This window comes from Rissa tridactyla, chromosome 2 (genome assembly GCF_028500815.1).
Source record: "Rissa tridactyla isolate bRisTri1 chromosome 2, bRisTri1.patW.cur.20221130, whole genome shotgun sequence".
NCBI lineage: Eukaryota > Metazoa > Chordata > Aves > Charadriiformes > Laridae > Rissa > Rissa tridactyla.
This window is the reverse complement of record NC_071467.1, coordinates 161,567,242-161,581,216: the sequence shown is the minus strand read 5'-3', so window position 1 is coordinate 161,581,216 and position 13,975 is coordinate 161,567,242. Positions and strand designations below refer to the sequence as shown.

Here is a 13,975-nt window from a genome sequence, read left to right as displayed (position 1 = left end):
CTATTTTATACAAATTTTCATGTGTTTTGACTCCAGCTGAGCAATTCCTAATAACAGTCAACTTTGTTGCCCCAGCTATAATTAAAGATATTTAAGAATTTCCTTTTGAAGGCTTTGATTTCAGTTAAGCCTGTATATACACACACAAAAAAGGAACATTAAGCCCTGAAAGTCAGAATGTGTCAAAATGAAGGTTGCTCGTGAAAACCTAAATTGTTCCCATTTGTCTATACACTTTATAACATAGTCTTTTCTTCAGCCAACCATGTCTCATTTTTCCCGTGCCCTGTTCAGTACAAAGGGTGGACAGTGCATGACTCAAGAGCAGCTCTTCGCTTTCTCATCATTTGTTCTGTAGCCTTAGGCTGGCTCGGGCAGACTTCCCGACTCAGGCATTCAAAGCCTGCTTCAAAGACAAAATGACTAACGTCCTCAGAGGTTTTTTCAGTGCCTCTTGTCACTGCTTAGACTCCGTGTGCTTCAAAAATACTCATTTGTATTTGCAATACTCCTGGAGAATTGTCCTAATCTTATAGAAAGGAATTGGGGTCCATCATGTTCACTAGTGAAGCCTGGTAATTCTGGAAATCAACCCCCAACATTTCAAATTAGACATTTGGAAGAAGAGGCTCAGGAAAGTGAATTGGGTGCCTGCACCACGTAGCTTTCAGATGTCCTCCTCGGGTGTTTTGCCCCAGTCAGAGCTACTCAGTTTTAACCTTGCTCTCCAAGCCTTTATCAAGATCTTGGTTTTGACTTTCTCACTGTACCACTAATTTCTTGTGGTCCATAATTCCCATGCCAAGGCCCGCGTGAGCTAAGCTTTTCTCTCATCCTCCACCCACCACCCATCCCAGATGTGCCCGCTCCCAAACTCCTTCCTTACCCTGGGATTGAGTGTAGTGGGTTATGGCTTGCATTGCCTGAGGGGCAGGACATGGTCCAGCCATGGGAACCCAAGCAGAAAGGGTAGATAGGCAGGATGTGGGGACATCCTCCATTCCCTGAGAAACAATTTATTCCAAATCCTTTTTCAACAGCTGAAAAAGGTACGCAGGGCAGAAGCATTCCAACCCGAGCAATAGGTAAGAAAATGCTAAGAAGCCTAAAATTAGCTTATTTTGCAGTAAGAAAACAGCCTGCTTAGTAGCACAACTCACAATATTTTCCAGATCAATAAAATATGGTGACAATCAGAAACGAAAGCCAAAATTCTGTAGACCATCTTTTACACTATGCAGTATCAAGAGAGCACAAATATAATTGATAGGCCTGCTTGGGGACTATCAGTCAATTCGCACAATTGGTCTAACACATTCCTAAACCTGAACTTAACACCAAAAGACTTGCTGAATCTTTATGAAGAGAAAGCACTTCAGCATAGCAATTAAATCAATTGACTCGGAGAAGAAAAAAAAATACAAACCAGAACAGCCTAGACCGATGTCTGATCCCTCCTCCTCTCTGCTCTAAGCAGCTTGCTCATGAAAGATATTTCCCACAGGAATTAAGTTTTGTTGTGCTCTCAGCTTGATAGAGCTACCGCTACTCCTTGAAATACATGATTGATTCTTTACACGACTGTTAAGTGCCTTCACTTTCCTTGGACTGATGCCTGTGGGAGGAAGGGAGTATTTTGCTGCGGAGAGCTGATTGCCTGTTTGATTCTAGTGGCTTACAGACAATAGCACTGAGGATTCATCCATTTCTCCTGTTCTTGGGAACCTGGAGAGGGGCTTTCTTTTTTTTTTTTTAGTAATTCACTCGCTTTACATCTTTCGGCTGGGGGCTCTACAAATGGGCTTGTCTCCAGGCCACTGATGTGGCCACCTCCAAGCCTGACCTCGTGCTTTGGGCTCGGAGTCCCCTCGCTCCTCCTGCCCGCACCAGGGATGGAGACCCAGAGCGCTGGCGTGGGCTGCAGCTTCCTCCCTGAGCGTATCGATTCTTCCTCCTGGCTGCTCATTTGCTTCCAAGGCTGTGGCTTTGTGTGCTCAGGCTTTCGCATTCGGCTTCTGCTGGGTTTCCAGCGGTTGGTCCGTTATCAGCCAGCTCCTGCAGCGATCCCACCAGATAGCCAGCCCAGCACTGAAGCACACGGAGAAGCAAAGTCCCCCTTATCTCCGGTTAAGCCCACGGTTTTCTCTTTGCATCTCTCATCATAGCTGCCTGCGCCGCTGCTCAAGATAAGTGTTTACAAAGATGTGTCAGCTGAATTGCCTGCCGTTCCTCGCATCCCTCCGTGATAGGGGAGGAAAAATCGCGGCAGACGACTTGGCTGCCATCCTGTCCTGCCGTCCCCGTTCAAGGGGGTGCTTAGTCTGAGGTTTCCCAGATTGAGATTTTTGTTGACTGGCACCAGCAGTGTTCCTCCCGAGATGTGTGCGCAGCGTACACCCGCAGGTGTGGGCGCACACAGGCTCTTCCTCTCCTGAAATGTTGAAGGATCTTGTGTGTGAGCTCTACGTTATTTTGCGGAGCCATTCCTAATGCTCTGTCATGGGATCTGGGTGTCCAACCTGCCTGTGAGCATTTATACTAGGAACATGTCTTGCCTGTTGTTTGTTTTCCCGTGGCTAAATGTAGAGGTTAGGAACAGGTTAAGACCAGTTCCCACCATGCAAGATAGATAGTTTTATGATTAATGACCATCTGAAATTTTTAACTTATCTCCTATACAACCTTAAAACGAAAAGTAAGTGCTGAGCAGAGTAATCATTAGTTCTCACTGAGATCCTTAACTCAAATAATAAGTTATTTTACACCTTCTACCATCTTCTGTTTTAGGCTTTAGCTGCTAAAGGAATTGATTCAATGTCACTAAGTTCATTGGAAATGTCGCCTTTAGCATCCAAAAATGCCAAGGAAAGAAGAAACAAGCGAAAGAAAAAGAAATCTCTGGGGGCAGAAGAGTATGGGGAAGACCAAAGGAATCCCAGGTGTGACTATGATGATGGCCAGAGGAGAATGGTAAGCCATGGTCAGAAACATCACTTATTCCACACTGCACTTTGCTGGATAGGCCAGGCTCTGAATAGGCAATTAAAGCTGAAATTTTCAGCCGTGGAGAAGAATCAGATATTTAATACCATGACTGACCTGCAGACCGTCTGTGCTAGAAACATGGAAGGAAACATATTACCACTTTATTTTCAAAATGAATTAAAAATGCCCATTAAACATTCTTATGAATCTATTTATTTTCAAATTTTTTTTGCCTTTTTTTTCCGCTTCAAGATTACCCACAGTCTGGTTTATTTTCTTACTTTAATTTCATTCATCTGATTATACCTATCCTATCCCTGCTAGAGATAAAAAAATTCTTAGAAGAAACCTGCAAAGCTTAAAATGAAGAGAGAGGAGGAGAAAAGGAGGAAACTTGTCTCTGAGGGCTTTTTATAAATGCTATACAAAGACGTTATTAACATTTTTGTATTCCTTTGCTAGTTGCCTTGAAGTCAAAACTTTGTGGCACATGTTTCTACTTTCTATTACAGGGAAAAAAATAGAGTGAGACTGTTGTTAAATAGGGTTTTATGTAAATGTTACTGACATGCATGAATATGAATCTGCACATGCTGTATGTATCAAATGATGGTAAATAGCTCCAGATAATTTGTCTTTGCTTAACTGAGGGCAAAGTTTAAATCAGTTTGTTTTTTTGAATAGCCATGTAATGGGCTAAGTCTTTTTCTATTTTGTTGTCAGTGAATTTAGGGATATTTGGCAGCCATAAAAAGCTCATAGAAAATGTGTAAGTAAATGTGACCAATTAATGACTCCCCAGCTCACAAAATTTACACAGAGCTGGATTTCTGTAAATGACACGCATTTTTTAATCTACTAGTTTTTGGCTTTGTCTCATTGGTGGAGTGGGTCGCGTTACAAATGACACCTTTGTTAAAGCTAGAATTGCTCCTTAGCTTCATTCTGGATGGGTTTCAAGGCACCACGTACCAGAATGACCGTGGATTGGAGCTGTGCATTGCCAGTTTGTTTCTTAGATTAATATTTCTTGCTTTCACTTTTCGCCCTGGGATGTCACATACATGAGAAACATGGGAGAGACATTTCAAAGCTTATAGTAAGTCTTGTCTGCAAGGCTGGGTCTGGCATGGTTGGAGGGAGTAAGGCTGAGTCATCATTCAGATGCAATCTGAGCAGCTGGAAGTGTGTTGCCATCAGAAATCAGTCTCAATGACTGTGCCATGGAAACCCAGGCATGGATTTTTGAACAGCTAAAATTTGGTAGCAATCCAAATGGGTTGTTTTTAGTCCGAAGGGGCCTGGTTTTTGTACTCTTCCTTGTACCAGTGTCACAAAATAGCATCATTACGTAACTCAGTGGTGTGAGCTACGGTGCGAAATGAAATCAGGCTTCATTTGGTTTGTCTGGTTTGTGGATGCTGTGGAGATCTGACCTCTCTTCGTATATACTTGGCTCATGAGAAAGTTCTGAAGAAGCTGAAAATTCTGTGCAGGCCATAAAATCAAAAGTATGTTCTGCCTAAACACTCTTATTCCAATAATTTCCTCTCCAGATACGAGGGCAGGGGATAGACTTGAATTCCTTATGCATTTTTCTGAACATCCTTTTTACTCTGCCAGGGCTTAGGTGTGTTTAGTGCTTGGCTACGTCTTGCTGAAGCTCTGTCAGAGTTGCACTCTCACTAACTGATGTCAGAGGGGATCGTCAAGGCTGATATTTGGGTGTGAGGGAGACTTCTGTGTACCGAGGTTACCTGCCCCTTAAAGCAGCCATGTGCATTGGGATAAACATTCTACAAGCTAATAAACCATATCCCTCTTCTTGCTCTTGTTTTGTTTGTTGTTTTTTTTCCTTTATCACCTTCTTCCGTCGTATTCTGCTTCTTCTTCTTCTTCCCTCTTCTTCTCATTTTCCCTGCAGTTCATTTCCTGCCCTGTTTCTTTATCTCTTCTTCTCCCACTGCAACGTTCCTTCCCTAGCTGTTATGAAGATGTGTGATAATGCGGTAAACTGGAGCTGGATCCCTTTCCCTGCTCCTCTCTTCCACTCCTTGTGCTGCCTTCCCAGGTCCGTTGGCACTTACCAGTCGGGGAGGGAGTAGAAGCAAAGGGAGTATCACGCTACGAGGCAAATGCCACCTTGACCCTTCCTATTTCAGTACATCTTTAACTGTCAAGTATTAGACAAATACCTAATGGCTAGGAATGACTATTCAACCTCTTAACTTTGCGAAGGTTGAGTACATGTAGTTAAGTCTTTCTCTGAACCACTTGATTTAAAATGGAACTTACTGCTCTCCCCCGACCTTCCTCGCTCCTGAAAACATGTTGCAAAATGTTGTTTCTCTTTCCCCTTTTTCCTTTCTGGGGGTTTCTAGACTCTCCTTGGCATTAGTTATGGTCCCAGTGCAAACTTGGTGAAGCGCAGAACCAGCCACGGAAGCATATTCAGTTTCCGACTCCGTGGTAGAGACACTGGCTCCGAAACAGATTTTGCCGATGATGAGATCAGCACTGCTGGGGAAAATGAAAGCCACCGGGGCTCTCTCTTAATTCCAAGATCTGGGAGGCGTCCAAGCGTGCAAAGTCAAGTGAGCCATAGTTCTCGCCCTACTACTCCCAACTACACCCAGACGGGCAAAAGGAACAGCTCAGTGGATTGCAATGGTGTGGTTTCCCTGATAGGAGGAGGCACCGGGGCACTCAACCCAGACCCTACTTCTCCTGCAGGGTTACTGCTCCCCCCAGTTATTATGGAAAAACCTGGGACAGGCGACCTGGTGAGTACTTTATAACTTTTGTATGTGATTCACGCTCTTGTTTCCTTCTAAATGTTGTTGGAGTTTGCTGTAATTGATTTACACGATACGCAGTCTGCAGTGAGAAACCCAGACCCGCCATCCTAGGCAGGGTGGGAAGACAACGGCCTAACTCACACAGCAACGTGTGTCTTGTGCTGCGTAAGAGAGGTTCATGACTTCTGCTGACGCTTACTCTTCAGAGCTGGCTGGAGGCAAATACCTTGGGTTTGCTACGGATTTTCTTTTCTTGTAGGGGCATTTTTTAGGTTGGTTTCTTTTGATGTTTGAATTTCTGACATTGTCCGGTGGCTAGAAAATGATGTTTTTAAAACGATTCGGTGTGAGTCTTACCATCTTGAGGCTGCGTTTTCTCCCACCGGTTGCTATCTATTTGCATCTAACCTCTGGTCGTCTGTATAGCTACTTGTGGAGGACTGTTCTTACAGTCCAAAGGTAGCTCCCAGAAGGGTTTAGCATCCAGTTCAAATAACAGCCAGGAAAGATGAGCAGACAATCAACAGACTTCAAGCCTTTTGCAGATTGCCAGGATCTTTGTTGCAGAGCACCACTGCTGCAAAATATTTAATAACGCTGTAAATAAAACTATTAAGGCTGGTACCATTAGGAACCGAGCGCAAGTTCGCTTGGAAAACTATGAGATGGTGTTTTGGAAAGAGCTGTTACACAGGCAGGGCAATTTGGACAGGTTGCCAGTTTGATATGGTGGGAATTTATCTCTTTTAATGTAGATAATCTACATTGGAGATCATTACTCTCAACAGTCTCTGAAGCAACGGAGGTCTAGTCACTACAGTCAGCGTGGGCAGGATTTATTTCATCTTAGAGATCCAAAACGGGTCAGAATAATCTCTCTCCCTAAAAGTGCCTCTTTCTGTTCACTTTAACTACAAGGGGAGCCCAAGGTGAATAACCCTGTGTTGCGTGTGTCTTAAATCAGGTGAGATGAAACCCACTCAGAGTAACAAGGTGCCAAAACCGGGTTACATTGGTGGGGAAATAAGCAAATGTGATTCTAACATGTATCAGGCAAGGTATTTCCTGAAGAGAAAGGCGAGTGAGATGGATCCCAGACGCGGTGTCAGATGATCAGTAAATTGAGAAGTAGCTTTTCTTTCTCTAGAGCCAGGCAGCTTCTTCCCTTTCAAGCTTCGGATTGAATTTTTCTCCTCACCTATCCGGGCATTCCCTGTAGTCCTGCAAACAGACTCTCACGCTGTAGGCGAGACGAGGGCCCGTGCTGCGCGTGGGAAGCTGGGTGGTGTGAGAATTATCTGTTTTGTTGACAGTTTTGAGGCTGTTGCTGCTTTTTCAGATGTTCACACCTTTGCTCATTTAGGACTTTGCAACTCCCATTTTTACTCTCCACAGAGAAGACAGACCAGTCCTGGGGGCAGTCTCTAGACAGCCGAGCAACCGAAACACTGTTTGTAGTGTTTTCAGTTTATACACTATTTGTAGTATATTTCAGTATTAGTGGACTTTTATTGGACTTGACTCAATGCAAAATAAGCTGTGGGTTAAAGAAACTGCGCAAGAAAGAGTTTCTGCACCTCTTTTTAAAAAAAAATAAGTAATCCGAACCAAAGTAGAAAGGCTTCAGTAGATGAGCAGTTGGATGTCCCCCTTTCCTCTGTAAGGAAAGCAGCTCTGCGGGCTGCTGAGGCTCTCCCAGCTGTCAGAAAAAGCTTAACAAAGCATGAGAGCACTCAACCTTTCACAGGAAATATCGGTATTTTACAGGATTGGGCCCTGAGGTGACAGGGAGGCTTTGAGCTCTGCTGGCATTTCTTTTCATTTGCCAGCTTCCTGCCTTTTAAAAAATGGATGTTGAAAATTAAATGGCCTGGGTGGGTGAGCTCACTTGGCAGTTCCCCGGTCATCTAGGAAATAACAGCCAGGCGCTATAGTAACAGATGCTCGTTCAGTGATGCAATGTGAAGGATGTTGTGTCTTCTGCAAAACAGGTTCGGTATCTAATCTATCCAGAAAATGTGAGCTGGAGTTAAAAGCTAGTTGGCAAGAAGCCCATTGCTGTACAGATGTATTCGCCACAGGAACTACAAGCGCTGGGCACAAACGTGCAGCCTCAGCTGTGGAGCACAGGCAAAGGGAAATAGCAAATCCGACACCTCAGTGTGCTTGGAGATAAATCAACATGGTTCTGGGCTTTGTGTTTGATAATTTTCACCTTTTTCTTGTTAAAATTTGAAGTTGAGTTTGTTCTTCTTTAACAGCTCTGGCTTCTTTCTATAGTCTCTTGGTATGTTTGTGGGAGGCAAGAGAAAGATGTTGCAGGGTAGGAGCTGTAGTTACCTCATTAACCCCACTGACCCTGCCGCTGTTGTTTATTTCGTACGAGTGTAAGCCCATGGTGAAGAATGACGCGCTTGTGCTGTGTGTTGTATCTTCCCTGAAGAAGAGATAAAGGACCAGTCCATGAAAAGGCATTACTGCGATATGAGTTAAGCCTTCACTCTTGTAAATGCAGCGTCTGAGTTGATGGAGCTGGCAAAACGCAGCTGTTAGGTCCCTCTGTGATGCTCAGTAGTATCAGCTGAGCATAACACAGACCTGTCTGATTGCTACTGAGGGGGGTCACCACCGAATTCTGGTTTGGGGAAAGCCTGGAAGAGCACTTCTGATTTAAAAGGCGGAGTAAACATCTATCAGGACCTGACTGTCTCTGGTTTTGCGTTTCCAACCTGCAGCCCTTAAGCAGACCGTAGTTTCAGCAGATGATTTCAAACCGGACCCTCCTATGGTTTCTCAGGGAAAGCACAAAAATTCTCTAGCCACTTTTGAGAATTTTAACTTGATCAGTTTTAGCGACTTTCAGCTTGAAGATTTTACCCCAGGCAAGGTAGTTGGGACCACGGTGAAAAACTTTCATGTCTTTGCATCATTGCTACTGCCACCCCTTGTCCCTTTTTGCCCACGGGAATGGCTGCGAGTGGCAGCTGAGCTGACATGAAGGCATCCATGCAGCTTGTGCCCTCTCCCGTGGGAGAGGTGGCTGCAGCAGATTATCCCACTAGTCAGGCTGGTGACTCAGATGAGTGGTCTCCTGACGCTTGGCTGCAGAAGAGCGCGCAAGCTAAAAAAGTCAGTTTCAAATGCTCTTCAGATGGCCCTGACTGCTTGGCGCAGATGGATGCGAGTGTGTTTCCGTGAGAAACCAAGTGTGCTTGCGCTTTCCATCTCCTTCCCCGAATCCCTAAATACAGCTAGAGAAATAACCGCAATGGATGGTGCTTAGGGCCATCAGTCTTGTCAGTGGGGGTAGTCTGGTCAGCAGGCTTGCTGGCCGTGGACAGCATTAGTCCATGCAGAATGACATCCATCCATGCAGTCTTCTGCATCAAAACAGTTCTGCCAGGTCGCCAGGTGCTTCAGTGCACAGCCGGAGCAAAGGAGGGACATCCTATCCTCTGGGACAAGGGACATCCTATCCTCTGGGAACCCATGTGTCTCTGTGCACTTTGCTACACCCATTGATGTTCCCATGCCACATAAGAGCACGTGCAAGGAGTGGTGGCAACGTTGTTGGGAGCACAGAGGGTTACAATGCAATGTTCAAGCTAGAAAGCCGCTGAGATCATATGAAGAGCAAAGTATGAAAGTATATGAAAGTATGATCCGAAAACACCCTCCCAAAGGTGGCTCTGGGTCAGGCAGTCTTCACCTGGGTACGAAGAGCAACAGGCGTTCCGCTCTGAGGGGCGCAGGGAGCTTGTCCCAGGAAACCCATGGTTAAGTCCTAGCCTCTCTCCTGGAAAACTCCAGTGTGTCCTGCGGAGGACTGATTCAGGGATGGTTCTGTTCTCCTACCAGCTTCCTTCAAGTGGTGCAGCTGCTGATTTCATCAAACTTACCCCAGCGTAAATACGACACAAGCAGGACCTGATGACTACTCTGAAAGTCCTAATTTTTTTTGGCACGACTTAAGACTGAGAGGTTTGAAAAATGATACTCTTTTATGCTCCTGCTGATTGCTGAGCTGGGAGTTTGGGCTTTCACCTTTTTTAGAGAAAGTCTATCCATTATGTAAGTAACTTCAGGACACACTGCAACCTAAAGTTTCTGTGCATTCCTGTAGTATTTATTTGTAGCTATGCATTGCTCTGTTGTGTCTTGGTGTTTCTCAGTTAAGAGGTTAGAATAACGTCTCCCTTCACAAGGTATTGATCCGTTTGAACAGAATTGGATTAAGTTAATGAGCTATTATCTGGAGCTCAATTTATCCATGGGATCTGAGGAGGACGAGTAAGATATCACCTGTGGTTGTCAAGAATTTCTTGAGGGTTAAGAAATACACATGACAGCATCCCCTCTTGCCTCCTAAACCCAACGGGAGCCCTTTCTGTAACTCTGCAGGGATATCTCAAGGTTTTTAGTTTAGCCTGACTTTCCAGTTATTCTGGAGATTAGAAGTGGCAGAGAAGGAGGACTGAGGAGGTGGTTGTTTGCCAGTGGGCTGTAGCTGGTGGTCCCCACTCCTTTGCTCTCCCTGGGGCATCTGCTCACCAGAGCTTCCCATCAGCCCAGGAGCAGAGTGGGGCCACCAGGGACATGGCTTTGGGATGGGCAACAAGGCTGAGGTTGGAGTTATCTGGGGTGTCCCTCTTGCACATACAACCTTTCCTGGATTTTCTCTTGGTCACACATATGCTTTTTCTTTTAGGAAACTAGAAATGCTGCATATTGGTAGCTTGACAGAAGTGAAAACTAGTGGGGAGTGAGCCCTTAAGAAAGTCCAGGTTGCTTTTTGAGGTGCCCAATTAAGGATTTAGAAGCTTATCTCTAGATAAACTTTTTTTTTTTTAATTAAATTAAATTTAATTAAAAAAAAAAAAGGAAAGACCTTGGCTTTTGCTGCTGCTAAGCATAAAACTGTTTTGCTGACCATGTTGGTTTGAGGTTTTCTTGTTGACCCTAGAACTGCCCCGAGGTAAAATTTCTGTTTTTCCCTTCCTGCTTTGCCACAGGACTGGTGTAAAGGGAAAGTGTTAGCAGTTTCCATGTTCAGAGAAAAAGGTCAACAAAATAAGTCAAGCAAAAATTGCTGCCAATACGTTATATGGACAAAAGCTCCCTAGCCCTCTGCCGCTGTCGCACAGAGAGTTGTCACCGTGGCTCTACTTTCTGCTCTTTTCAAACTTTATTTTCACACATCCTAAGCACAAATCGTTCACATTTGGCACAAATATTGCAAGCTGCTCCAGTTTACAGTGCATCTCCTTAAATAATCAAGCATCCACACAATTAAATAACTTCTTTGTAATACTGTGCGCTATTATGGTCACCTTCAATCTCATTAAATATTTGTGCTAGTGCCTTACTGGGTCCATTGTTCACGGTGTGGCCTGTCCACCTCTTCTTATGCTTGAAAAGCTTTTTACTGTACAAGGAAAATTAAACCTGTCCAGGTTCCCAAATGTGGTCTTTAAAATGCTGCCATGTATAAGCCCATCTTCACGTAGCAGTTTTGACATAGCTTAGAACTGTAGGCACTCAGAAGAAAATAAATCTGCAGCGTTATGCATCCTCATTTACATGTAAATTACTGAATAGTATGTTTGTCCCTATAGAATTTAGCTAATCCAAAGGAGAAACATTTCCAGTCAATCAGGGAGCAACACAAATAATCTTGTCCTGCTGGAGGTGCCTGTGTTTAGCTCCATTGTGATTTCTCATCTGGATCCTAAGGAGACTTCTTGCATAGGGACTGCTGTTATTTTTGTTTAATTTCTATAGAAATATAAATATGATGAACAACTGTGCCTGTGTATATTCTCTCTGTAACGATAATAGCCTTTATGATGCCTTGTTTGTCCAGTTCCTGGAACTGCTCTCTATCTCAGAGTGCAAAAGCTGCCACTTCCTTGCATGACTATTAGTTATCTCTGTTCTAAAATAAATAATAATAAAAAAGATCCTCACATATCTATTCTTTACAAAGAACAAAAGCTTATAAACTTGCCTAAGTAACTTCAAATATTTTAAGCAATTCACCTGGAAACTTTATTTTCTGGAAAAGTACTTTATGGCAAATGACAAGCTGACTATGTGATAGATCTACTGCTCTATTGGGAAAGAGACCACGTCCTCCTGCAAGAGCACAGGAGTATTCCTTACAGCCCGACACGTTGTCCTGGCTCTGGGGACGAACGTCCACTGCATGCCAGAGGCTGGCAGGGAGCATGGAATCACAGAATGGTTTGGGTTGGAAGGAAACTTAAAGATGACATAGTTCCAACCCCCCTGCCATGGGCAGGGACACCTCCCACTAGACCAGGCTGCTCAAAGCCCCATCCAGCCTGGCCTTGAACACCTCCAGGGATGGGGCATCCACAGCTTCTCTGAGCAACCTGGGCCAGTGTCTCACCACCCTCACAGTGAAAAATTTTTTCCTAATATCTAATCTAAATCTACCCTCTTCCAGTTTAAAACCATTACCCCTCGTCCTATCACTACATGCTCCTTGTAAAAAGTCCCTCTCCATCTTTGCTGCAGGCCCCTTTTAGGTACTGGAAGGCCGCTATAAGGTCTCCCCGGAGCCTTCTCTTCTCCAGGCTGAACAACCCCAACTCTCTCAGCCTGCCCTCACAGCAGAGGTGCTCCAGCCCTCAGATCATCTTTGTGGCCTACTCTGGACCCGCTCCAACAGGTCCATGTCCTTCTTATGCTGAGGACTCCAGAGCTGGACACAGGACTCCAGGTGGGGTCTCATGAGAGCGGAGCAGAGGGGCAGAATCACCTCCCTTGAGGTGGGAACCAGCGGGCTCTGCCCTCCAGCAGGGGCACATGCAGCCGGGCAGATGGGAGGCTGTCACGTGCGGTAACATTTGCTCTGAACATGGGCCAGCAACAAAGTGAACCACCTCACCCCTCCAGAGATGAAGGAAGGAAGGAAGGAGCCTTGCGTATATCTCCTTCAGAAATACCCATTTGCAGGCAGAGGACAGCACGCTGCAAACAGTCCCCTTGTTCTCCAGCGGGACTCCTGAAGTCTTGGGGACCGGTTCTCGTGACACAGACGACAGGATGGAGGATGCTGGGCTGGAAAGAAAAATAGGGTGACTTAAAAACATTTTTGGTTTGGGAATATCACATCAAACCTAGGGAAAAAGTCAGCTCCCTGCTACCTTTTTTTGTGAAGGCTATGCCCAACCTGGACTTTTCATTTGCCCTGGTTTAGTTGAATCAAAAACCAAGAATGAATCTCTGAATGATTTTCCTTCTACTTTTTACCTCTGCAGTGAATTCTCTTTGCACCTGTGAATAAAAGGTGGCTTTCAGATAAAGGCCACCAACCCATAACTTCTGCAAAAGCACTTCTGCATGCATGAATAGGAATATAGAATCTTTCTTGACAGTCAGAAAACTGGGACTTCTGGGGACGGGATTGTATAAAGACATGCTACTAGTATGTCCTGAGTTTTGAGTCAAATGGGATGGGAAGATGGTAGTTTAAAAATAGTTAGATGATCCAGAGAAATTCGAAATTTCAGGTTTTATTATGGTTCATTCTACAGGCAGAGGGAACTGGAAGACTTGGGGGTTTATCTGGCTTTTTTTTTCCTTTTCCTTTACTTCCACATTTTTAGTTTACTCAGGAGTTTGCGTCCTTCATGGTTTGTTTTGTTTTGTTTTTTTTTCTCTTTTTCTAGTTATTTCTTTTCAGTCCAATGTATTTGTTGTGTGCTCCAAACTGGTGCAAATGTTTATGCAACTTTGTAGATGCTTTCTTCATTAATAAAACATTTGTTGTTTCTTTGGGTTTTTATTGGATGTTTTTGAGGTGAAGGGAATCAAGCAAACTAATGCGTCTGAAATACTGTTCCTGGTTTCCTCCTCTCCAAAGCCAATGATAGAGTGATTTCTTGTTATGTTGTGCACAAGTAGGAGTCTCTTTGAATAGGTTCTGATTACACCTCTCCTTTTGAGATGACTGTGTCAGTAACTCAATAGACAATAAGCCAATTGTTTTAACAAAAGAGAACATCTTAGGTGAAGAAAGAAAAAAAAGTGCCTTTTTGAAGTATTTCTGCTTTCCTGCCTTAGCTAATATTTTAAGTCCTTGCTTTAAAAGCCCTTACTCTTCTCTGATCTTGGAGTGATTGGTATTTTTATCTGCAGTACTTTGAAGTGACCTGGGACCAGTA

General features: G+C 44.3%; 1 protein-coding gene across 5 annotated transcripts in view; it reads left to right on the top strand.

Moving 5' to 3' along the window:
• The window catches only part of LOC128905371 (sodium channel protein type 5 subunit alpha-like), a 222,076-nt gene that overhangs the window by 97,785 nt on the left and 110,316 nt on the right, over window positions 1-13,975 (top strand). For all 5 annotated transcript variants that reach the window (XM_054191393.1, XM_054191392.1, XM_054191391.1 and 2 more), the window contains exon 11: window positions 2,788-2,970. In XM_054191393.1, coding sequence (XP_054047368.1) covers window positions 2,788-2,970 — 183 coding nt within the window. The remainder of the gene's footprint in view (window positions 1-2,787; window positions 2,971-13,975) is intronic.